The following is a 24,339-nucleotide window of genomic DNA, read 5'->3' on the forward strand; positions in this document are numbered from 1 at the left end:
TCCAACAAGGTCCACTTGTGTGGATATCTACTTGCTGAAAACGAATCCCGGCGTAGCCAACCTCAACGTGATAGGCACGTTAGCTTAATCGAATAAAATAATTCGAAGTGGTCTGTATTCTGTCGAAACTGCCAGACGCGGATCGCGATTTCGATCTTTTTGGATCTCATCAGCGCGGCGCAGGCAGCTCCGACAGAACACAGACCAACTTTTACCTGCTGTAAATGCATGAATAACAGCAGGTAAAAGTTGGTCTGTGTTCTGTCGGAGCTGCCTGCGACGCGCTAATGAGATCCAAAAAGATCGAAATCGCGATCCGCGTCTGGCAGTTTCGACAGAATGTAGACCACTTCGAATAATTTTATAACTTTATTGTATTTAAATGAAAGTCAAAATCTTAACTATATTTTTAACGTGGCATATCAAAATTAGTAAAATAGAACACTTATTTACCTACGTGTCGGGGTTGGTCACAGGTTTTAAATTGACTTACAAAATTGTAGGGTATTTTGTAAGTCAAATTATAGGGTATTTTGTAAGTCAAATTGTAGGGAATTTTGTAAGTCAAATAGTCTATTCGTAAAATATCTGAAATATCTGGAAAAATTTATTGTATTCTTTCATTAATGCTTCAGTTGAGAATTATAAATGAATTAAAAAGAAGCCAACAGGATGAGTGAAGACAGTACCCGCCTCACCACCCTGTATCACTACTTACTTGTAATGATTAATTACTCGATCTCCTACGTCTGATTCTAAACGTATTTTAAACAAAAAATTTTAGCAACGAATTGTAGCAAACCACTGAAAATTATTTTCAGCACATCCACATACGAACGCCTTTTGATCTTTATTCATTGCAAACGTCACGAACAAATACATACGAATGGTAACATTTCTTACATGTATTCCCAGCTTAAGATACCTGAACTGTGGTATCAATTCGAAATTTATCGCGCTTACGTAGTACATTTTTCGCCACTTGCGGAAAAATAGTTACAGCTTAGACATATGGTAGTAGAGATAAAAATAATCAATTTCCTAACCGATTATTAATCAATTATACCGATTAATTGACTATTTTTGCGGACTGAAATTAATCGATTAATCGGATGATTTTCCCACCTCAATTTTGTAGGTTATTAGATTAATAAAGTAAAAAATATTTCAACTGATTATGTTCCTATAAAACAGTAAAAAATAAACACAAAGTACTGTAAAGCTAACAAAATTCTGCATTCATTATACTGCCTTAAGTGTAATAAAAGAATCCAAAGTGCCACAAATTCAATCGTCATCTAACTGGCTATTTATCAAGTCAAACTATAAAATATGTAATAGATAAAACACGATTAAACAAAACAGTTCTCGAACCCAGCGGTTTGCGTGAGACGTAAATTAAATGTTACATGTTATCAGTGTTCCAGGAAGGCAGTTTGTGCTTAAACAAAGAAACGTATAAAGTAAAAAGGCAATTTCTGCTGCCCTATTTAAAAATGCCAAGGGCACAACTTACCCCAGAAAACTGAAACCAATCTGACGACCCCGTTACTAATCTTGTCTTATTTCAAAGAAGGTCGCAGGAAAAACTGAGTTCCCAAAAGAATGATGGAATACTTTGAATTTTTTTATTATTTTGCTTTGAATATCACCTTTAAAAAAAATCAGGTAATTACTGACGCAATCTTTTAGTTTCCAATGGATTTTTTACAACGTATACCAATTGAAATTTGAAATTCAACCTGTACTATATCTACTGACGAAACTTTTCAATTTCCAATGGATTCCTTCCAACGTATACCAATTGAAATTTGAAATTCAACCTGTACGATATTTACTGACGAAACTTTTCAATTTCCAAGGGATTTCTTCCAACGTATACCAATTGAAATTTGAAATTCAACCTGTACGATATTTACTGACGAAACTTTTCAATTTCCAAGGGATTTCTTCCAACGTATACCAATTGAAATTTGAAATTCAACCTGTACGATATTTACTGACGAAACTTTTCAATTTCCAAGGGATTTCTTCCAACGTATACCAATTGAAATTTGAAATTCAACCTGTACGATATTTACTGACGAAACTTTTCAATTTCCAAGGGATTTCTTCCAACGTATACCAATTGAAATTTGAAATTCAACCTGTACGATATTTACTGACGAAACTTTTCAATTTCCAAGGGATTTCTTCCAACGTATACCAATTGAAATTTGAAATTCAACCTGTACGATATTTACTGACGAAACTTTTCAATTTCCAAGGGATTTCTTCCAACGTATACCAATTGAAATTTGAAATTCAACCTGTACGATATTTACTGACGAAACTTTTCAATTTCCAAGGGATTTCTTCCAACGTATACCAATTGAAATTTGAAATTCAACCTGTACGATATTTACTGACGAAACTTTTCAATTTCCAAGGGATTTCTTCCAACGTATACCAATTGAAATTTGAAATTCAACCTGTACGATATTTACTGACGAAACTTTTCAATTTCCAAGGGATTTCTTCCAACGTATACCAATTGAAATTTGAAATTCAACCTGTACGATATTTACTGACGAAACTTTTCAATTTCCAAGGGATTTCTTCCAACGTATACCAATTGAAATTTGAAATTCAACCTGTACGATATTTACTGACGAAACTTTTCAATTTCCAAGGGATTTCTTCCAACGTATACCAATTGAAATTTGAAATTCAACCTGTACGATATTTACTGACGAAACTTTTCAATTTCCAAGGGATTTCTTCCAACGTATACCAATTGAAATTTGAAATTCAACCTGTACGATATTTACTGACGAAACTTTTCAATTTCCAAGGGATTTCTTCCAACGTATACCAATTGAAATTTGAAATTCAACCTGTACGATATTTACTGACGAAACTTTTCAATTTCCAAGGGATTTCTTCCAACGTATACCAATTGAAATTTGAAATTCAACCTGTACGATATTTACTGACGAAACTTTTCAATTTCCAAGGGATTTCTTCCAACGTATACCAATTGAAATTTGAAATTCAACCTGTACGATATTTACTGACGAAACTTTTCAATTTCCAAGGGATTTCTTCCAACGTATACCAATTGAAATTTGAAATTCAACCTGTACGATATTTACTGACGAAACTTTTCAATTTCCAAGGGATTTCTTCCAACGTATACCAATTGAAATTTGAAATTCAACCTGTACGATATTTACTGACGAAACTTTTCAATTTCCAAGGGATTTCTTCCAACGTATACCAATTGAAATTTGAAATTCAACCTGTACGATATTTACTGACGAAACTTTTCAATTTCCAAGGGATTTCTTCCAACGTATACCAATTGAAATTTGAAATTCAACCTGTACGATATTTACTGACGAAACTTTTCAATTTCCAAGGGATTTCTTCCAACGTATACCAATTGAAATTTGAAATTCAACCTGTACGATATTTACTGACGAAACTTTTCAATTTCCAAGGGATTTCTTCCAACGTATACCAATTGAAATTTGAAATTCAACCTGTACGATATTTACTGACGAAACTTTTCAATTTCCAAGGGATTTCTTCCAACGTATACCAATTGAAATTTGAAATTCAACCTGTACGATATTTACTGACGAAACTTTTCAATTTCCAAGGGATTTCTTCCAACGTATACCAATTGAAATTTGAAATTCAACCTGTACGATATTTACTGACGAAACTTTTCAATTTCCAAGGGATTTCTTCCAACGTATACCAATTGAAATTTGAAATTCAACCTGTACGATATTTACTGACGAAACTTTTCAATTTCCAAGGGATTTCTTCCAACGTATACCAATTGAAATTTGAAATTCAACCTGTACGATATTTACTGACGAAACTTTTCAATTTCCAAGGGATTTCTTCCAACGTATACCAATTGAAATTTGAAATTCAACCTGTACGATATTTACTGACGAAACTTTTCAATTTCCAAGGGATTTCTTCCAACGTATACCAATTGAAATTTGAAATTCAACCTGTACGATATTTACTGACGAAACTTTTCAATTTCCAAGGGATTTCTTCCAACGTATACCAATTGAAATTTGAAATTCAACCTGTACGATATTTACTGACGAAACTTTTCAATTTCCAAGGGATTTCTTCCAACGTATACCAATTGAAATTTGAAATTCAACCTGTACGATATTTACTGACGAAACTTTTCAATTTCCAAGGGATTTCTTCCAACGTATACCAATTGAAATTTGAAATTCAACCTGTACGATATTTACTGACGAAACTTTTCAATTTCCAAGGGATTTCTTCCAACGTATACCAATTGAAATTTGAAATTCAACCTGTACGATATTTACTGACGAAACTTTTCAATTTCCAAGGGATTTCTTCCAACGTATACCAATTGAAATTTGAAATTCAACCTGTACGATATTTACTGACGAAACTTTTCAATTTCCAAGGGATTTCTTCCAACGTATACCAATTGAAATTTGAAATTCAACCTGTACGATATTTACTGACGAAACTTTTCAATTTCCAAGGGATTTCTTCCAACGTATACCAATTGAAATTTGAAATTCAACCTGTACGATATTTACTGACGAAACTTTTCAATTTCCAAGGGATTTCTTCCAACGTATACCAATTGAAATTTGAAATTCAACCTGTACGATATTTACTGACGAAACTTTTCAATTTCCAAGGGATTTCTTCCAACGTATACCAATTGAAATTTGAAATTCAACCTGTACGATATTTACTGACGAAACTTTTCAATTTCCAAGGGATTTCTTCCAACGTATACCAATTGAAATTTGAAATTCAACCTGTACGATATTTACTGACGAAACTTTTCAATTTCCAAGGGATTTCTTCCAACGTATACCAATTGAAATTTGAAATTCAACCTGTACGATATTTACTGACGAAACTTTTCAATTTCCAAGGGATTTCTTCCAACGTATACCAATTGAAATTTGAAATTCAACCTGTACGATATTTACTGACGAAACTTTTCAATTTCCAAGGGATTTCTTCCAACGTATACCAATTGAAATTTGAAATTCAACCTGTACGATATTTACTGACGAAACTTTTCAATTTCCAAGGGATTTCTTCCAACGTATACCAATTGAAATTTGAAATTCAACCTGTACGATATTTACTGACGAAACTTTTCAATTTCCAAGGGATTTCTTCCAACGTATACCAATTGAAATTTGAAATTCAACCTGTACGATATTTACTGACGAAACTTTTCAATTTCCAAGGGATTTCTTCCAACGTATACCAATTGAAATTTGAAATTCAACCTGTACGATATTTACTGACGAAACTTTTCAATTTCCAAGGGATTTCTTCCAACGTATACCAATTGAAATTTGAAATTCAACCTGTACGATATTTACTGACGAAACTTTTCAATTTCCAAGGGATTTCTTCCAACGTATACCAATTGAAATTTGAAATTCAACCTGTACGATATTTACTGACGAAACTTTTCAATTTCCAAGGGATTTCTTCCAACGTATACCAATTGAAATTTGAAATTCAACCTGTACGATATTTACTGACGAAACTTTTCAATTTCCAAGGGATTTCTTCCAACGTATACCAATTGAAATTTGAAATTCAACCTGTACGATATTTACTGACGAAACTTTTCAATTTCCAAGGGATTTCTTCCAACGTATACCAATTGAAATTTGAAATTCAACCTGTACGATATTTACTGACGAAACTTTTCAATTTCCAAGGGATTTCTTCCAACGTATACCAATTGAAATTTGAAATTCAACCTGTACGATATTTACTGACGAAACTTTTCAATTTCCAAGGGATTTCTTCCAACGTATACCAATTGAAATTTGAAATTCAACCTGTACGATATTTACTGACGAAACTTTTCAATTTCCAAGGGATTTCTTCCAACGTATACCAATTGAAATTTGAAATTCAACCTGTACGATATTTACTGACGAAACTTTTCAATTTCCAAGGGATTTCTTCCAACGTATACCAATTGAAATTTGAAATTCAACCTGTACGATATTTACTGACGAAACTTTTCAATTTCCAAGGGATTTCTTCCAACGTATACCAATTGAAATTTGAAATTCAACCTGTACGATATTTACTGACGAAACTTTTCAATTTCCAAGGGATTTCTTCCAACGTATACCAATTGAAATTTGAAATTCAACCTGTACGATATTTACTGACGAAACTTTTCAATTTCCAAGGGATTTCTTCCAACGTATACCAATTGAAATTTGAAATTCAACCTGTACGATATTTACTGACGAAACTTTTCAATTTCCAAGGGATTTCTTCCAACGTATACCAATTGAAATTTGAAATTCAACCTGTACGATATTTACTGACGAAACTTTTCAATTTCCAAGGGATTTCTTCCAACGTATACCAATTGAAATTTNAAAATCTTAACTATATTTTTAACGTGGCATATCAAAATTAGTAAAATAGAACACTTATTTACCTACGTGTCGGGGTTGGTCACAGGTTTTAAATTGACTTACAAAATTGTAGGGTATTTTGTAAGTCAAATTATAGGGTATTTTGTAAGTCAAATTGTAGGGAATTTTGTAAGTCAAATAGTCTATTCGTAAAATATCTGAAATATCTGGAAAAATTTATTGTATTCTTTCATTAATGCTTCAGTTGAGAATTATAAATGAATTAAAAAGAAGCCAACAGGATGAGTGAAGACAGTACCCGCCTCACCACCCTGTATCACTACTTACTTGTAATGATTAATTACTCGATCTCCTACGTCTGATTCTAAACGAAATCTGATAGGTGTAATTTTAAATAAATAATTTTAATTAAAATATATCCCATTATGCGATAACATCCTAAATATCGAAAGAAGATATAAGGAACTGATCCAATTCCAGAAAGTAAAACCGTTTCTTTCGCTACTATTTTTAAACTGCTGAATAAAATTGATTAAAATTTTCAGAAACCTACTCTAAATAAAAAGTTTCTTAAATCTTTAACCCAACAGTGCAATTTTCGAGCGCTTTTCCCAAAGCTAACTGAGAGATTGACAAACACAAAAACCATACCTGCTCTTCTAATTTTTACAAACATCGTGTAATTAAGGAAAAATCTAATCGCAAGCGAAAGCACTACGGTGCTGGCATGCAATCCAGACGAGCTTAGAAAAGTAATTGTTTTCACCTTTACAAACACACCCTCCAAAACCCTGACCTGGAAATGCGTATCTATCTTAACATTTCCCGTCCGACCAGGCCTGACACTTATCGTTGGTTAGTCTAAATAAATCAACACTTTACGTTTTCTGGGTCATCACAGAAATACACAAAATCCACATGAAGCCTGAGAGCTAATTGGAAACAAAAGTATACTCCGTTTAGTTTCTGTAGCGATGTGACCTTCAGTTTGACCGGCGCAAAGTAGAAAAGAACAGCACTAGGCCAGAAAAGGAAGGAGACAACTCTCGGCAAAACTCATAACCGGTGAGGAGCGTATAATCCGTACAGTACTGCACGGAAAAATTGACCATTTTATCCACTACCGTTGCATTGCTCAGATGTGCTGTTATTGGTACCATTTACTACTGAAAATATCAACGAGATGTTTATTTATGTTTGAAGACATATTAAAGGCTTTAACGCTTGTTTTCGACTCGCATTACTATTCATGATTGAACAAAACTGTTGTCAGGTACTGTATGAAGAAGTATGTTTAATGAACAAGAGTCGAGATTATAATGAGCTTTTTTCTCCCTACCTACGATTTTGCCAGCGCGCATCCAAGACATTGGAAGAGGCACATCGCTACAGAAAGTAAATGAAGTATAACTTTATTCAGAAAATACTACAAATGGCACAGTGAACGCCATCTGTAGCACGATGTTACATTTTAGGATTACGTATGCTCCAACAAGGTCCACTTGTATGGATATCTACTTGCTGAAAACGAATCCCGGCGTAGCCGACCTCACGTGATAGGCACGTTAGCTTAATCGAATAAAATAATTCGAAGTGGTCTGTATTCTGTCGAAACTGCCAGACGCGGNTCCTGATGGTTTTAATTGTGGCCTACCAATTACTTTGCTATTCCAATTCCTTTTTTATGAACTAAGGCATTCTGATGCTATTAAAAGATGGTTTTACAAAAAACTGTCTCTAGAATTTGATGAGCTAGTGACTAAAACTACAACAGGAAAATTTTTCGATGCTGTTACTGTATGTATTTGAGTCTTGAAACAGAAAACCATGAATTTATTAGTATTATTGCAGATAAAAGATATTCATTTAGGATCACAGTTTCCTATTCTAAAAAATATTGGAATTGATAGTGTTAAGTTAGATAAATCTGAAGGCAACATTGAGACTTTGACACTAACAGTTGATGTAGATTACAGAGGTAACTTTTCACTGTCAGTAAATGCTAGAATGAAATTTGGAAAAACTGCCTACTTGTCTATTAAAGGTAAATTTACGATTAGTATTAGCTCCATAGCTTATTCACATATACTTTTCTATTTAGTTAAAAAATTGTGTGGAACAATAAGACTCCAGTTTACAAGGATTCCATACAGCCACTGGTCCTTTAGCTTCTGTCGTGACCCATTAATTGACTTAGCTGTTCAGTCTCAATTTCAAGGAAGACAACTACAGTCAAATATCACAAGTTTAATTGTTCATCAAATTAAAAAGGCCATTAAAAGAAAACATACTTTACCCAATTATAAAATTAGGTATTTTGTGACAGAATTATTACTTACCCTTATTCTGAAGAAGCCTCAAGGAGGCGAAACAATAGTAAAGTTTTTATATATATATTTGTGGAAATTAATTTGTGTTTATTTATTAAGTAAACTATAAAGCTTTAACAAAGCTTTCTGCCACGAAAAACTCTAAAAAGGGCGTACTGTAGAACAACGATTCCTAAAAGGGGATTCCGTGGAAGGGTCGCAGGGGTTCTGCTAGTTAAAGAGCAAGTCCTTACAGGAAAGAAACCACAATCACGTTTATAGTTAGAGATAAAATATCCTCACGGAGGATAAAACGCAAATTTGGCTTCTGGATTGAATGTGTTGAACAAAAAGATTACGAGTGTTTTCCTATTCCGAATAAATTTCTTGAAGAATATACGTTACAAGTAACCTCAGATGTAGGCAAAACCATAAACATGAACATTTATTGAATCTCAAAAAATCCTTAAAAGAATATTTTCCAGAGTTGTTACAGAACATCCACTGAGTACAGAATCCAATCATAAAAAAGACCAAACCGTCAATGTTAACTGTGTCATAGTACAAGAATTTGATCGATATTGAGAATTCATCAAAAATTCGAATCAACTGATTTAAATTTGCATGATGTTTTAATCAAACCTAAAGATGAATTCTCAATATTCTCTGTATTGGATTAAAGCTCATTTGGATAGTAAACATGACTAGTAAAAGAAAATATTTGTGTTCGTATAAAAAATAGCTAATTGTTTAAACATTTAGACGGTATGGAAGTCAATAAGAAATAAGCGAAATAGGTTGGTTAAACACCTTCTCAGGACAAAGGTAGACTTAGATTAGATTACTGTTCACAAATACCTGAGGGTGTGGGATGTTCTAATTTCATGGAAATACCAAGATTAGCTCAGGATAGAAAATAGTGGAGATGCGTGTCCAACCACCAGTCTTAGGACTGACGACTTTACGATGATAATGATGATGAGACATTTAGATAACAAACTGTATTTAAACAAGAAAACAGATTTTTTAATTTAATCATCAAAGTATGTTTTCTTAATACTTTTTAATTAGAAAAGATTAGGGCAACGAAACGAACCATAAAATAACTCAGTAACTAAAGAAGAAGGTTAGGTAGTGGTTAGTTAATTTTTTTTCTTTCCAATTTTATTTAACTTCGTATTTGTAAAATTTTTGTATGGATATTTTTAAATTGATGTGTAATACGTAATGAAGATAAACCAATTAATTAATTACTTCGTTGAATTTTCTAAGGCATTCCTTTTAATTGCTTTTTATAAATGTAAATAGAAATTTTAAGCATTGTATATAAAAGAAAAATTCAGAGTAGTAAGAGATATTCATTCATAAGTTTGTGTAGTTTTATATACACATTCAAATAAAGCAAAATATATTTAAATAAAGCAAAATTTGTATTACCGAATTGGATTCAAATTATATGTTCTTGACAAACTTTTACAGACTTTTTAGAAATATTTAACTTTAAATAGGGTACCTAGTTATGCAACACACAATACAACTAAAATTTGCGACACCTATATGAAAATGGTAAAAGCGACTTGACAGATAGTTTTTGTCTAGTGGTTTGCTGTGTTTATGTTAACCTAAAAAAATGGGTCTTAATTTTTGTAATTTCCAGTATTTTCTTAACTAATATATTAAAATGGTATAACAAAATTATAACACTTTACAAAAATGGACATTTTTGCCTTGCTGTTTTTGTCGTGTATTTGTATTTTATTGGGAATAATAATAACATTAGTGGCTCAATACTACCTGTTCTTAAAATATTTGAAAATCAATTCGAAAAGTGTGTCTCAGGATTCAGGAGAGGAAAATACAAAACAAGAACCATTTCAACTGCCAGAAGTAAGAAGTTTTACTTATTTATTTCACATAGGATTAAGTAAAAACACAAAAACATTCCAGGAATTACAAGAACAGTTAGAAAATGAAGCCCTTCCTGATGGTTTTAATTGTGGCCTACCAATTACTTTGCTATTCCAATTCCTTTTTTATGAACTAAGGCATTCTGATGCTATTAAAAGATGGTTTTACAAAAAACTGTCTCTAGAATTTGATGAGCTAGTGACTAAAACTACAACAGGAAAATTTTTCGATGCTGTTACTGTATGTATTTGAGTCTTGAAACAGAAAACCATGAATTTATTAGTATTATTGCAGATAAAAGATATTCATTTAGGATCACAGTTTCCTATTCTAAAAAATATTGGAATTGATAGTGTTAAGTTAGATAAATCTGAAGGCAACATTGAGACTTTGACACTAACAGTTGATGTAGATTACAGAGGTAACTTTTCACTGTCAGTAAATGCTAGAATGAAATTTGGAAAAACTGCCTACTTGTCTATTAAAGGTAAATTTACGATTAGTATTAGCTCCATAGCTTATTCACATATACTTTTCTATTTAGTTAAAAAATTGTGTGGAACAATAAGACTCCAGTTTACAAGGATTCCATACAGCCACTGGTCCTTTAGCTTCTGTCGTGACCCATTAATTGACTTAGCTGTTCAGTCTCAATTTCAAGGAAGACAACTACAGTCAAATATCACAAGTTTAATTGTTCATCAAATTAAAAAGGCCATTAAAAGAAAACATACTTTACCCAATTATAAAATTAGGTATTTTGTGACAGAATTATTACTTACCCTTACTAAAATTAATATTTGATTAAAGATATAAACCATTCTTTATAAAAACTGATCCAGGTCAAGTGGATATTGATGACTACGAAGTAGTTTCCCAAGGAAACTTACAAATTGAATGTTTAGAAGTAAGTAGATTGGAAGTGTCCCCAGATGTTCAAAAAGTATATACAACATTTGCTGTTGGTGAGTTCTCATAACTAAATGTTTCCTATTTTTAATTTTTTTATTTTAAATAACAGTTCATAAATTTTTAATTGCTAAATCAAACTTCTCTCTTTGTGAGGTTTCCTAGCACACCTATCTCCACACTATCTTCCTTCTCTAATACATATCCTAACTCTTGACCTGTGCATGTGTTCTCTTAATATTCTTTCCACCTATCTGATTTTTCCCCATTTTCTATTAAATGGCTCCTGTCTCGTTTCTTATTTATCAGGACTACTACTGTACCCAACTTCTCTAAACTTCTTTACAATTATAGGCCTCATTTTTTTTACATGCTTCAAACATTTCTTCTACTTCTTTACACTTCATATCCAATCCTGTGTTCCTTAGATGCCCTATACTTCCTATTTCCCAGTAGACCGCCTTATACCTTTCTTGTGTGTTTTCGCCTTTCTTCTATTAATCCTACAATCTCGTTTGTTATCCAACTTTTTACTTTTTCCAAGTAAAGACTTTTCCTACCTTCCCTCTTCTTTATAATTTAGAATTTAAGATTGGTCTTCATAATTACTAAATTATTATTGCTGTCTATATCTAAACCAACATTTGGGTTATTTAAAAATAAAAAAGGTAGGTAATTTAAAAAGAAATTTGTTTATTCTTAAATGAGGTAATTGAACTTAACAATTACTTTATTAGGAAAAGAATTGGCGTCTAATTGAAATTTAAAAGATTAAAATTTTCAAAATGCTATCATTCCAAAACAAAATAACTATGTATCTATAAAGATTCTTTTACTTCTATAAAGATTCTTCCCTTTTGAAGGGTAAAGGAAGAATACTGCCTAGACCTGTTACAATTAGGAAAGATTAAGCGTCAAATCAAAGTGATTTTATCATCAATACAGGGAGATGTCAATCCGAAAGCTGATTGGACACGCACCTCCACTCTTTCCTTTCTTAAACCAATTTTCCCATTTCCCGAAAACTCACATCCTTAACTATTTGCGAACAGCAATTTAATCTAGGTCTTCTTAATGTGTCTCAAAAGGTGTTTCTGAACCCTAATTCTTTTAAATGTCTCCTCTGTTGTTTCTGTTTCTAACTTTTTCTATGTTCGGTATGTTCTTCATCCTTGTTTATCCTTCATAACGCCAACTCACCGTCCATGTTTTGTACTCGTATAGGGCCGCTCTCAAAGCATTCATTTTTGCCACTCTTCGAATTTCAAACGATCTCAGTTCTTTTGTATTATTCCATTTCGCAGACACGTTTGCATGGATCAGTGTTTACCAAGGTGACGATTACTTTGTGATGTTACTCGAACTAACGGTGACAAAATTTCGACAACAACAACTTGGGGCAGCGTTTAAACTAGAACGTAATCTCATTGTGATAGAATCTCTTGTTCCACAAACTCCGGCTGTTAATTGTGGTTTAAAAGTGGGTGACGTTGTCGTGACCGTCGATGGTAAGTCAGTTGTGTCATTGGCCCAAGCAAACAAATTGATAAAGTCAACTTCAACTTGTTGTTTTCGAGTACAAAGGAAAGTGAACAATTATGTGATAAAAGAGAAATTTTTGAAGACAGAAGAAAAAACACCTGTCAAATGTTTGAATAAGGTAATTATTAATTATTAAAAGGAAAAGATGAGCGTGAGGGAATTATTACAGAATGTTTGTTGCTAATCCCACTTCTTTTCTTTAAACATTTCCTTGTCATCACCTGTCTGTTTCCTTTAGGATGAGAAATATCAAGAAGATTTCGAAATCGTGGAAGAATCTGTTAAGCCAAAGATACCTGAAGAAGTATTGGATTCTGGTAAAAAGTCACGAAGTTTCACCGGGTTAGAAAGAATCAAGAGTAGCGACAAAATTCCAAAAATACTCACGAGCAATAGTGAGAATATGTCCAAAATCGCCCAAACCATTGGCAGTTTCACCCTCAGAAAACGTAAAATTTCATCCTCGCCGGGAGACAATATCCCCACTACCACCACCAGTTCACCACAGCATTCGAATTCTAAATCCAACTACATTCCTATTCCTTCCGTATGCATTACAAATCCCAGAAAATTGTCCTTTTCTGAATCACATGAGAATTCAGTGGAAACTGAAACGATTGAAATTTTGAAAGGACAAACAAAGGATTTAAACACTGTGATAAAATTTAATGACGAATACTCGTTTAATCTGAGGGACACCCACAAATATTTGAACGTGAACGTGTGGGGTGTGACTGCCTCTAACAACGAAATTTTGTTGGGATACGTGAATGTTCCTGTTGTCCAAATTCTTAACGAATTTTCGTGCTCTCTGTTAGGATACAGTACCATGACTTATCCTTTCTTGCCCCCAAATATATCTACCGCAAGGTAAGTTACAAAAATTCAGTCATTTTTGTACAGAAGTTACAAGTTACAATGTTGCAAATGGTATTTAATTCTTTAAAATTATCAATGAACATATTTATTTCATAAAAGCGACTTTTGCTAACTTTTAAGTAACAAAGTACTAGGTACCTGAAGTAAGGTACGAATATATCTTAGTCATTGGAAAGCATTCCTGAGGAAGCCAATTTAAATAAAAACCAGAAATCACTTAGGAATGTGATAAAATTTGTATCGAATTCGTGATTTTTGTTAGTTTTTGACTAATAAAAAGGAATGTGAATTCCAGCCAAAACCATCCTTTGACAAGTCATTCTGGCTTCGAACAGGTGTTCTGTTATGGAGATATAGTTCTATCGTTTATATGGAACGGCGAAACTGAAATAAAACGTAAAAATCCTGTTGCTTCTTCTGAAAACGATCTCAAAAAGCCGTTTGTCTCTTCTACTAAACACGACTTTGTTAGGATGCAATTTAACCGTACTACTCATTGCGGATTTTGTGCAAAAAAGGTATTAAAAAAATAAAATATTTTAAATTTTGATTCAATCTGTAATTTCGATATTTAATTCTTGCATTATTCTAAAAAGTTGCTTTGAAATTACATAAAGAACATTTTAAATACAGATATGGTTGAAAGACGCTGTGCAATGTAAAGAGTGTACTCTGGCTTGTCACAAGAAATGTATGTCTAAGTGCCAAATGAATGTGCCTTGCGAACCCGTCGAAAAAGTTATCGAAGCCCTGGACTCTATACAACCAGAAATTACAATGAGTGAACCCCTAGATGACGATTTCGTAACCATTGAGTCCACATACCATGTCGAAGCTAAAGAAGAAAATGGTCTAAAGAGAGTTAACAGTGCTAAAAATCTGAGTGTTCCTGGTAAGTGTCTTGTACTTTTAGTTTAATCTAATTCGCATAATTATTTAAAGAGCAATAACTGGATTCTTATTTATTTTCACCTATACCGAAATTAGATCTTTCAATTTGCATCTGTGATCTCTTTTTACTCATTTCCATATCTTCCTAATTCTGTTCATAAATTATTTCGTTCCTAAAAAGAAACTGTTGTCTTCTTTGTCGCTTTTCTTAGTGGAATATTATGGACAACTACAATCCAAAAGTTTGCCTCAATCACCTCAAAGAACACCAAGGAAACAATCTTTAGTTGCTAACACCAATTCGTTCCTAATGTGCCCGAAAATTCTCGAAGAAATACAAAATCAAAATCCTCAGCAAATCACAGAAAGCATTCTTCATATGGTTGACGAAATTCTAATGTATCCCTCGGATGAATCTTTAATGGACGAGGCAAAAGAAAGTGGCATGCAACTTTACATGGACATACCCATGGAAGTTAAAGTGGAGAAGATAAATTTGATGGTGAGTGCTACTAATTTTTGCTGCTATTAAAAAAAAAAAGGAAAAAAGAAGGTAAGTTGTTTAACAGGTTTCAGAGTTGAAAAGGGTACTGGACTCTACAACAATTGAACATATGGAAATGTGCAAACAACTGAGCAGCACCGAGTCAGACGTTGAAAAAGCTCGGCTTGCATTCCTTATAGGACAAGCCGATGCCAAAATACAAGGCCTAACCGTACTCATGCTCCACTATTGTTCTGGCCTACAGCACACCCAAGAAAAAATAGTATAAATCGTAATTGTTATCAAAAATTTACAGCACATCGTTAATAGCATTTAATGTAGAAAAGATAAAAAAGATAACGTGGTCGATGTTGTTCAATAAAATCGATAAGAGACCAATTAAAAAGGATTATGCACCACAGCGTCTGTCGATTTTAGTTTAAAAACGAAATCCATAATTATATTTTAAAAAAATAGCAAAACCGTAGAATATTCCTTCTTAAAAGAAATGGTTTAGCACGAAATAATCTTTTTGTTTCTAAATAAAGGTACTAATTATTTTAAAATTCATAGTAAAATTAGTATCTTTTCCTATTATCACGATGTTAAAGATTAGCTGGCTTTAACTATTTCATCCCCCTAGGGTCATTTTTCCAAAGCCTGGTTGGACACGCACCTGCACTCCCCCTATCTTCATCCAAACTTCGCATTTCCCAAGAACTAGAACATTACACCTTTAATTATTTGTGAATAGTAATCTGATCTACTTTCTTCTGTTCCTCTTTACTCCTGTTCCAACTTTTTAATATCTCTAACTAACCCTTCATACTTCAGAGGGTGGTTACCATATTATCAATATTTTTCCTTATTGGCTTCTACAGCGTCCTGGGTTCTCCTCTACCTTTTCTTTTATCTACAGTATTTTCATCATTCGCCTACACCAAATGGTCCTAATTTTTTTTTGTCGCTGGACACGTGCCCGTATAGAGTCATGTTCCAGTTTATCAATATTTTTTGAATTTCCAAATTAACCACTCACAAACACAGGAGGAATAATTGAAGAAGAACTGTGGTGCTGGCCTCTTATAATTAGTACTTAAAACTAAGTTTTTTTTTCGTGAATACGTTAAGAAAACTAGTTTTTTTATTGTTTAGTATTATATATAATTTATTCTTTTTTTGTGGTATTAGTGGGAGTACATTACACAGATCTCGTTAAATATATTTATTTAAAAAATAGACACAAATCTTAAAAATATTAACAAAATTATTTAAACAATTACATTTTAAACTAATTGACACGTTATCAATAACGTTAAGTGTCTATTATTTAGTGAATTTATTCTCTTAGATAAATTGATAAATGTGTGCATTAAAAATAAGCTTTAATTATAAAATTTACTCTGCATTTAAAATTTTTTATTTTTTCCCAGAATTTGTTTGGTTTCTAACAACAATACGGGTTGTTAACCATTGTTTTATGTAAGTNAGGCATGAATCCCGCAAGTCCGACCGGAAGAAGAGATACTTCTACTTCATCCAAATCAATGATGCCACTATTTATAGAAAAATGCTGTCGCGCATGTAATAAAAACGAACAGGGATTATAAAACACCAGATCCTCTGGCAATGCGTCTGGGCAGTACTTGCAATTGTACACTATTCGAATTGATCTTCGATTCACGTGATCGAGAAACGAATTCTTTGAGCCAAATCTGTTATAAAATTATAAAAGTTAATTCAGCTAAGTATTTAAAAATATAAAAGTAATATTAAATTTATTTGTTTGTTTACTACAAAAACTATTAGAAGAAAATTATTTATTTTAGTTTGTGTAACTTTCTTTTTTTATATCGTCTTGTTCTTTGTCCTTTGTATCAATTCAGTTTACAACTAGTCAATTATCACAAAATGGCATTATCACCTGTTTGTATGTAGTATTTGATGATATATACAAAATCAAATGAAATTTATGTAAAAGACAGTATTAGATATAAATAATAAACCTGTGATGATCAAATGAATCGTTTTTGTCGATCCAACAAGTTATATTAGGGTGATTAAATAAAATAAAAACCAAAAACAATGGCCACTGCCAGGAAAATATGTTGAACTTGCCCAGACTAAATCCACATTTGTACTTTTTACTAAATGTTACCTTCGTTATAACTACTTAATGCAATAGAAGTTTGTTGTAGCATCGCCCTGGAGAGTGGCGTTATTTTGACATAGGGTGTAAACAATGCACATGGTACATACTGATACAACAATGGGCCAATAGCTTTCACGGTATTTGTATCCAATAGATTGATACAAAATTGTTTTGGGAATCCAATTACTTCTTTTTTTAATATGATTTTTTTTCATATTTTTGAGACTTTCAAGTATGTATACTCCTAGTACATATGCCAGGGGCTGAAATCATTAAGCCTGAGGCAAATTTACCACACATCCCTTACAATGACCCTAACAAATGTGAGTTGTGCGCTTGCGTACAACCAAAACGAAAAAGGACCTTACTTAACAGAGAACATTAAAGATCATTTAACATTATGAGACAAAAAGGCCATACCATGCACACGGAGATGCTTGTGTAAATCAAAACTAGATTCGAATTCTTGCAAACAAACCCTACATTGGTTTTCTTTTACAGGAATTTTCGATTCACCAGGAACCAATTTCAGGCTCTCCTCTAATTCCTTAACTGCTTCCTTATCATAACAATTATTCTCTTCGATGTAGGAGTCAATGTCAAATATCTGGTGATAAAATTGAAGATGTTTCGCCAAAGACGGCTTTACCACAAAACATTCCCCGCACTCCATACATTGATACGAGGTTGACACCAGACGATGAGTAAGAACGTGGTCACAGAATACTTGACGATCTGGGGCAGAAAATGAACACAATCGACAGCGGTAAGTACCATCGAATGGCAATGGTTGGTCAGGTTCATCAGTTTGAAGCTCAGGAAAGTTTTTAGACGCTAACAGTTTCCTATGTTTATGGGCTAAACTGTTATAATTATATCGTCTTCGTTTTCTTCTAGCACTATCGTCAGATTTTGGAGAAGCTTCTTCTTCTCTTTCTTCTTCTTTTTCTTCTTCTTCTCCTCCTACCTCTTTTCCTTCTTCTTTTCTTGCTTTGGTTTTAGAAACTTTAGGAACGATAACAACAGGTTTACTGTACTTGCAAATCTTTACGTGTTCCTTTATATTTTCAACACTAACTTCACATAATAAACATATATTTTCTTCAGAATCAACATACAAACCAGTCTCATCTGTCGTTCTATTTGACGATTCTTTACGCAAATTACCCTCTTTCGGCATAATGAAACTTTTCGCTGGTAAAAACAGCCTTTCTCCACATTTCGGACAATTAGAAACTATATTGTGCAAATAAGAGACCTGAAACTTCAAGCGAACGTTGCATCTCGAACAGATAGTAATAACCATTCGGACACTACTCTCAACACATTCAAGTGCCTTTTTGCGTAGAATTTGATCTTTCTGAGCCAATGTCCGACTTTCGCCATTAGGTAATGACCCAGTTGTTAAATTTGGATCCTTACTAACATCTTTATTAGGTACATTAGCTACATTCTTGGAACATCGAAGCATATGAGTAGCATACGTGTTAGTCGATTTAAAAATGCTTTTACAAAACTTGCAAACGTGAATGTAAACAAAATTTGCTCTGTCCTTCCCATGAGACAGGACGTGTTCTTCTTTTTCTTCTGATGAAAATGTATCTTGGTCCGCACAAACTGTACAAGTGAATACAGTATGGAACCTCGCATTGCCTTCATGAAAATCTTCGGCATGTTCGAAATAATCCAAATCAGTGTTAAACGTCTCGTCACAAACTTCACATATGTAAGTTGTTAGCAGATGGATGGCCGAAAAATGAGCAAAGAACGTAATATTTTGAGCAAATATTTTACTGCACCTTTTTCCAGGACATTTAACGCGCACTTGTTTCTCCAAATGGAAACAAACGTTGTTCAAATGAGCCAGTAGGGGAGGCCAGCTGGTAAAACTTTTAGCACACTCCGGACAAACATACGGAGGAATAGTGTCATGGATACGTTTGTGAGCTTTTAAAGAACACGAAGATGGAGCGATGAATCTACAGACGGAACAACGGAAGGACTCGTTCGATGGCTTATTTTGTTCTAAGAAATGATTCGACAATGGCTCAATTTGAACTTCTTTACACTCAGGACAATTAGTTACATTTATAACCGTATCATCCCCATCTGTTGTCGTATTTGAAGAAGATGAATTATCAGACTCCGCCAGCGTTTCGACTTTAGTTATAATCGGCATTGTATATTCAATTTGATTTTGATTTCCTTCGACAGACTCAGTCTTTATTGCTGTATCCGACGCCAAAACGCCTCCATTACTAATATCGCTCGAGAACATAACTGCATTGTTATTATTATTACCCAAATTCAAATTAAGTGCATTAGAAGAAGGAATTACAGGACAATGATTTAAATTAGCGCCATCTATTTGCACCAGAATGCATTTCGGAACCTTACGGCTGATCTGTTTCAACGCCAGAGTATGAAAGGGTTGATTAGCAATAATACAAATAAACAAGAACACCTCGTTGGGGTTGAAACAGATATACCTGTGACCATAACACTCAGTCGTAGGATTGTAAAATCTGTTATTGATGTACTCCGAATTGATGTCGTCATCTTCAATATCATAAAGTACTTTTATATTAGGATGAGGCATGAATCCCGCAAGTCCGACCGGAAGAAGAGATACTTCTACTTCATCCAAATCAATGATGCCACTATTTATAGAAAAATGCTGTCGCGCATGTAATAAAAACGAACAGGGATTATAAAACACCAGATCCTCTGGCAATGCGTCTGGGCAGTACTTGCAATTGTACACTATTCGAATTGATCTTCGATTCACGTGATCGAGAAACGAATTCTTTGAGCCAAATCTGTTATAAAATTATAAAAGTTAATTCAGTACTGTAATATATGTACACTAGAATTTAACGCATGTGTTAAATTTCCAAAAAATAGTTTTCATGTACATAAACCCAAAGACTTACATATGTCGACAAGCGTAGCATGGATAAACTTGTAAACCATCTTTTGGTTTGAAAGATATCCATTCTTTCACACTTTTATCAAATAATAAATTCCATTTTGATGAATACACATTCCTGCTTTCCTAAAATTTAAGAAAAAAAAAAGATGTATACCAACATTCAGTAACTTCGTATCTTTTTTCTGTTATAGTGTCCAAGAAATTGTTGACTTTGACATTGACCGTTCGTTGTCACATTAGTGTATTTATTTTAGCAACGATTTTTGAATTAGAAATCCAAAATGTTTAAGTCAGTATGACCAATCACCAATATAATAAGTGTATTACTTTCATTTCGATAAATTTTGATTTTTCTGGAGTACAATCAAACATTAAGGCAACATAATTTAACTTCTTTACACCAAAGTGCAAATAAGTGGTAAAAAAAGCAGCAAACAACTAAGTAAACTAGGGCGCATTAGATATACGAAAAATGAATGAGGAAGAAGTAAAAAACAAGACCAACAGAGACCAAGAACTACAAATACCATACGAAGAAAATAAGTACATGTAGGCCATTTCAAAACGAAGTAACGAAAAAATTGATGAAAAAGGTGAAGTAAAGAAAGAAAAACCACCAAATCAACTAGTTTATAAGACATTTAATATAATTATTTACGCAGGGTCAATTGAAAAGAACGTCAGATAAACTGCAGAAATCATTACAAGACAAGCATCTAAGGTACAATCATAAAAGCCTTTGTAATTAAGAATGCTGTACCGAACTTACCAAATTTCTCTTAGCCATATCTCCCATGACACTGGCTGAAAATAAAATAAAAAATGCATAAATAAATTATTATTTATACATACATTGTTTCAAACAATTCCAATTCCTATCTAAATTAATCCATAATGAGTAATTTGATACAATTGGCATTTAATTTATAAATATATGATCGAATTAACCAAATAAAATTTTATCCTTTTTTAGAACTGTATACAACTGTATTTCCAAAATCGTTTTATAAAGATATTTATTCTGATATTCTACTGGATAAGTTTTTAAATTTATTTGAGATGGCACAATGTGATGTCTATAGTCCACCATTTTGAAGTATTTTTTATTATTAGTTTATGGAAGTCAATAAAAAATAGGCGAAATAAATTGGTAGGATACCTTCTCAGGCATGAAGATCTAGTCAAACAGATTAGAATTAGAAAGAGAAAGAGGAGTAGAGGTAGACCTACATTAGATTACTATTCTCAAATAGTTAAGGATGTGGATTGTTCTAGTTAGGAAAATGCGAAGATTAGCTCTGGATTAGAAGAATGGAGATGGGTGACCAACCAGTTTTAAGACTGATGACCTTATGATGATGAGTTTATTAGTGATCAATACAATCAATTCAATTCCTAGTTTTTCCATATCAACTTTTAGCCCTCATTACACCATTTTAGGCATGCTTAGGGTTGATTCTGTAAACATCTTAAGTTCATTCTTTCATATTTCTGAGACCAGAGGTAGAGGTCAGACAATTGTATTAATTGGTAAGTTTGGAATTATTTTATAGATTTTAAAAGTAGTGAACATTATTATTGTGTCAGGCTGTACAATGAGCAACCTGTGTAATATTACTTCTTCTGTTAATCGTACATCTCCCACAAAGCTGCAGCCTGCACAATACCGCATACAGCATAAGTAGCGAGCATACCCAACAGATGTGACGTAACAGCCTGACAGCGCAATTCTAACCTGACATCACAAAAACGTCGAGAAAAATCTCATCTTTCTTTTCTTCTAACTTATACTTTCAAATATTAAAGAGCAATTAACTGAGCTATACCGTTATATTTTAGTTCTGTTTCTAAAACGATGCATAGCAGCTAGTGGTCTTTAATAAGTCATACCCACCCAAATTATTGATTTTTGCTTTTTTAGGTATATTTAACTTATTGAGGAAGACTTGATTAATTTTTTAACTAATTATCAAAATTTTTAACTCATAATTGCCTGCATATGTAACTAAATTATATTAATCATATATTGTTTAAGTAAATGTCCCAAACTATACATTTTTTATCAATTTATAGATAGGTTTCAAAAATGATATTGCTTATACTACAAGAAGGAGGAAAGGTTACCCTCTGTTGTTCACTTTGAGAAGGGACCTCTTCTTTAAATCAGATGGTTATTTATTCCAGGCTGTACGCAACAGAAGCAATCACCTGCAACCAAAATACAATATTATTGATAATTAAAAAACTAATAACAGCACTTTTCGAAACGTTAAATTACTCTTTATTACGCTAAAAAAACAATTGAATTGTCTGGGTGTCCTGACCTTGAGCAACACTAAGTCTGTACTTACAATATGATGCTACATGAATACTACAGGTATTGTAGGCTTAAGCTAATCAACACAAATAGTTAAGTAGTGAGTTATATTTTTATGAAAACCATTTTACTACCCTTATCTTATCTAATACATAATATTTATTACCCTTGCAACTATTTCTGGTACAGCACACAAACATTGATAAGACACAAGTAACAATTGTCACGTATAAGGTTATGTTAATCAACCTAACGCCACTTACAAACAAGAAGTGAGTTTCCTTTCCTACTCTCTACTCATATGCTCCGCCCACCGACAGTAACATACAGAATACCTCCCTTAATTCAAATCAAATACTGTACACATAGATACTCATGTTAAAAGACATTTAAGTTAAACATTATTTGGATTATTTATAAAAAGATTAATACATAAACAAACAGGAATTGAGTTGTACCTTTAAATACATAAATAAGATGAACTGAACAGTCATGAGTAAATGAGTATCATCAGAATTAGCGCGAGTCTGAATGTGTGTTATAAAAATATTCAATACCGTCCACGGGATTACCCTAGCATTTAGTGTGTGAAGGTCCAAACCCAAATAATTAAAAAAGTAATTAAATGCTGATTACAATAAAATAAATAAGAAATATTGATACTGGGATAAGTGATTTAGCAAATAATTCAAAATGTTTAGAATTTCCTATTGTATATTTACTACTTATGAAAAATTGCTTTTTCTTAAGTCAAAAATAAATATTACAACTTATAATCCTCATGGTAAAATGTGAAAGACTAATAATCATTAAAAAGTGAATCAAACCCTTAGGATTAGGTAAACTGTACACTTCATGAGTGTCAAACAATCCAGTTCCTCAAGTATGAGTAACAGCAGATCCTGGCGCCAATAACTTGAATTTTACTTATAAAATTATTGAATATAGTCCAGATAAGAACTATTAAATATTAATTAATATAAATAATCAAAAAATAACATATAATTTAAAAATAAATCAAATTATTGAGTGTATAAATACATTTATTNTTTGTGACCTCAAAAAATTTATAGTAGGTGCCTATGTACATACATCTCAATAACTATTACATTAGTATATATAATATACACCTTAATTAAAAAAAAATATGAATTTAGGTAATTAATAATTTAGTTAATTGCCGAATAGGTTTTTGAATAATAACAGTGCTAGACAGTATAATAACTGCCTTCATTATATTTAACTGTTGAGCAGTGGACTCGCTATTAAGTATCCATTGAGAGTAAGTACTAAGAAACACCGTTGAAGATAACAATAAATATGTGACAACTCCAAATAAAGAATGCAGCTGCTTACACAAAGGTGGACTTATAACTTTTCTTAAGGAAAAGCTGTAAGAGTATGCTACACCTAAAGTTATTGAAGGAACAGAGGAAAACACTGAAACCAGGCCAAAGAGACTATGCCATGTCTCAAAATGTGGTTTGTCCGAGATATTTTTAACAAGTATAATAACTATAAAACCAACAGCAACACATAGAACTGCCAGACTTTGTAGCATCCAGTGGATTTTCTTCTTTTCTTT

At 32.7% G+C, this 24,339-nt stretch overlaps 2 protein-coding genes and 1 long non-coding RNA gene across 6 annotated transcripts; 2 read left to right on the plus strand and 1 right to left on the minus strand.

Annotated features, from left to right (window-relative positions):
• The first annotated feature begins 8,068 nt into the window (after window positions 1-8,068).
• LOC108735169 (PDZ domain-containing protein 8) lies at window positions 8,069-16,833 on the plus strand. 4 transcript variants are annotated; one of them, XM_025976642.1, is made up of 11 exons: window positions 10,340-10,627; window positions 10,688-10,888; window positions 10,943-11,135; window positions 11,193-11,403; window positions 11,459-11,613; window positions 12,862-13,217; window positions 13,338-13,969; window positions 14,274-14,496; window positions 14,612-14,870; window positions 15,082-15,371; window positions 16,787-16,833. In XM_025976642.1, exons 1-11 carry the CDS (start codon window positions 10,454-10,456, stop codon window positions 16,802-16,804), a joined length of 2,712 nt encoding a protein of 903 aa, XP_025832427.1. In that variant the 5' UTR covers window positions 10,340-10,453; the 3' UTR covers window positions 16,805-16,833. The 4 variants fall into 4 exon arrangements, with proteins under 4 accessions (XP_025832428.1, XP_025832427.1, XP_018322503.1 ...); XM_018467001.1 differs by lacking the exon at window positions 16,787-16,833 and adding an exon at window positions 15,439-16,086; XM_018467003.1 differs by lacking the exon at window positions 16,787-16,833 and adding an exon at window positions 15,439-16,086 and having other exon boundaries at window positions 15,085-15,371.
• Window positions 16,834-17,133: 300 nt separating this feature from the next.
• Window positions 17,134-23,045, minus strand: LOC108735167 (zinc finger protein 532-like). Its single transcript, XM_018467000.2, has 5 exons — window positions 22,921-23,045; window positions 22,562-22,645; window positions 21,207-21,241; window positions 20,439-20,560; window positions 17,134-20,324 (listed from the first exon to the last, which is right to left on the minus strand). Exons 3-5 carry the CDS (start codon window positions 21,231-21,233, stop codon window positions 17,894-17,896), a joined length of 2,580 nt encoding a protein of 859 aa, XP_018322502.1. The 5' UTR covers window positions 21,234-21,241; window positions 22,562-22,645; window positions 22,921-23,045; the 3' UTR covers window positions 17,134-17,893.
• LOC108735168 lies at window positions 20,567-21,284 on the plus strand. The gene is made up of 2 exons (XR_001937529.1): window positions 20,567-21,030; window positions 21,100-21,284. It is a non-coding gene; the product is annotated as an uncharacterized LOC108735168 (long non-coding RNA).
• Window positions 23,046-24,339: the final 1,294 nt, after the last annotated feature.

Source organism: Agrilus planipennis, unplaced genomic scaffold (assembly GCF_000699045.2).
Source record: "Agrilus planipennis isolate EAB-ADULT unplaced genomic scaffold, Apla_2.0 scaffold102, whole genome shotgun sequence".
NCBI lineage: Eukaryota > Metazoa > Arthropoda > Insecta > Coleoptera > Buprestidae > Agrilus > Agrilus planipennis.

Bases quoted from the DNA above. Each gene is read 5' to 3' on its own strand.
- LOC108735169 (XM_018467001.1), top strand. From the start codon at position 10,454: ATGGACATTTTTGCCTTGCTGTTTTTGTCGTGTATTTGTATTTTATTG. The intron at 14,497-14,611 runs GTATTAAAAAAA...TTTTAAATACAG, and splicing joins GCGGATTTTGTGCAAAAAAG to ATATGGTTGAAAGACGCTGT. The intron at 15,372-15,438 runs GTGAGTGCTACT...GTTGTTTAACAG, and splicing joins TGGAGAAGATAAATTTGATG to GTTTCAGAGTTGAAAAGGGT.
- LOC108735167 (XM_018467000.2), bottom strand. From the start codon at position 21,233: ATGGGAGATATGGCTAAGAGAAATTTG. The intron at 20,561-21,206 runs GTAAGTTCGGTA...CTTAAATTTTAG, and splicing joins ATATGGCTAAGAGAAATTTG to GAAAGCAGGAATGTGTATTC. The intron at 20,325-20,438 runs GTAAGTCTTTGG...ATTTTATAACAG, and splicing joins TGCTACGCTTGTCGACATAT to ATTTGGCTCAAAGAATTCGT.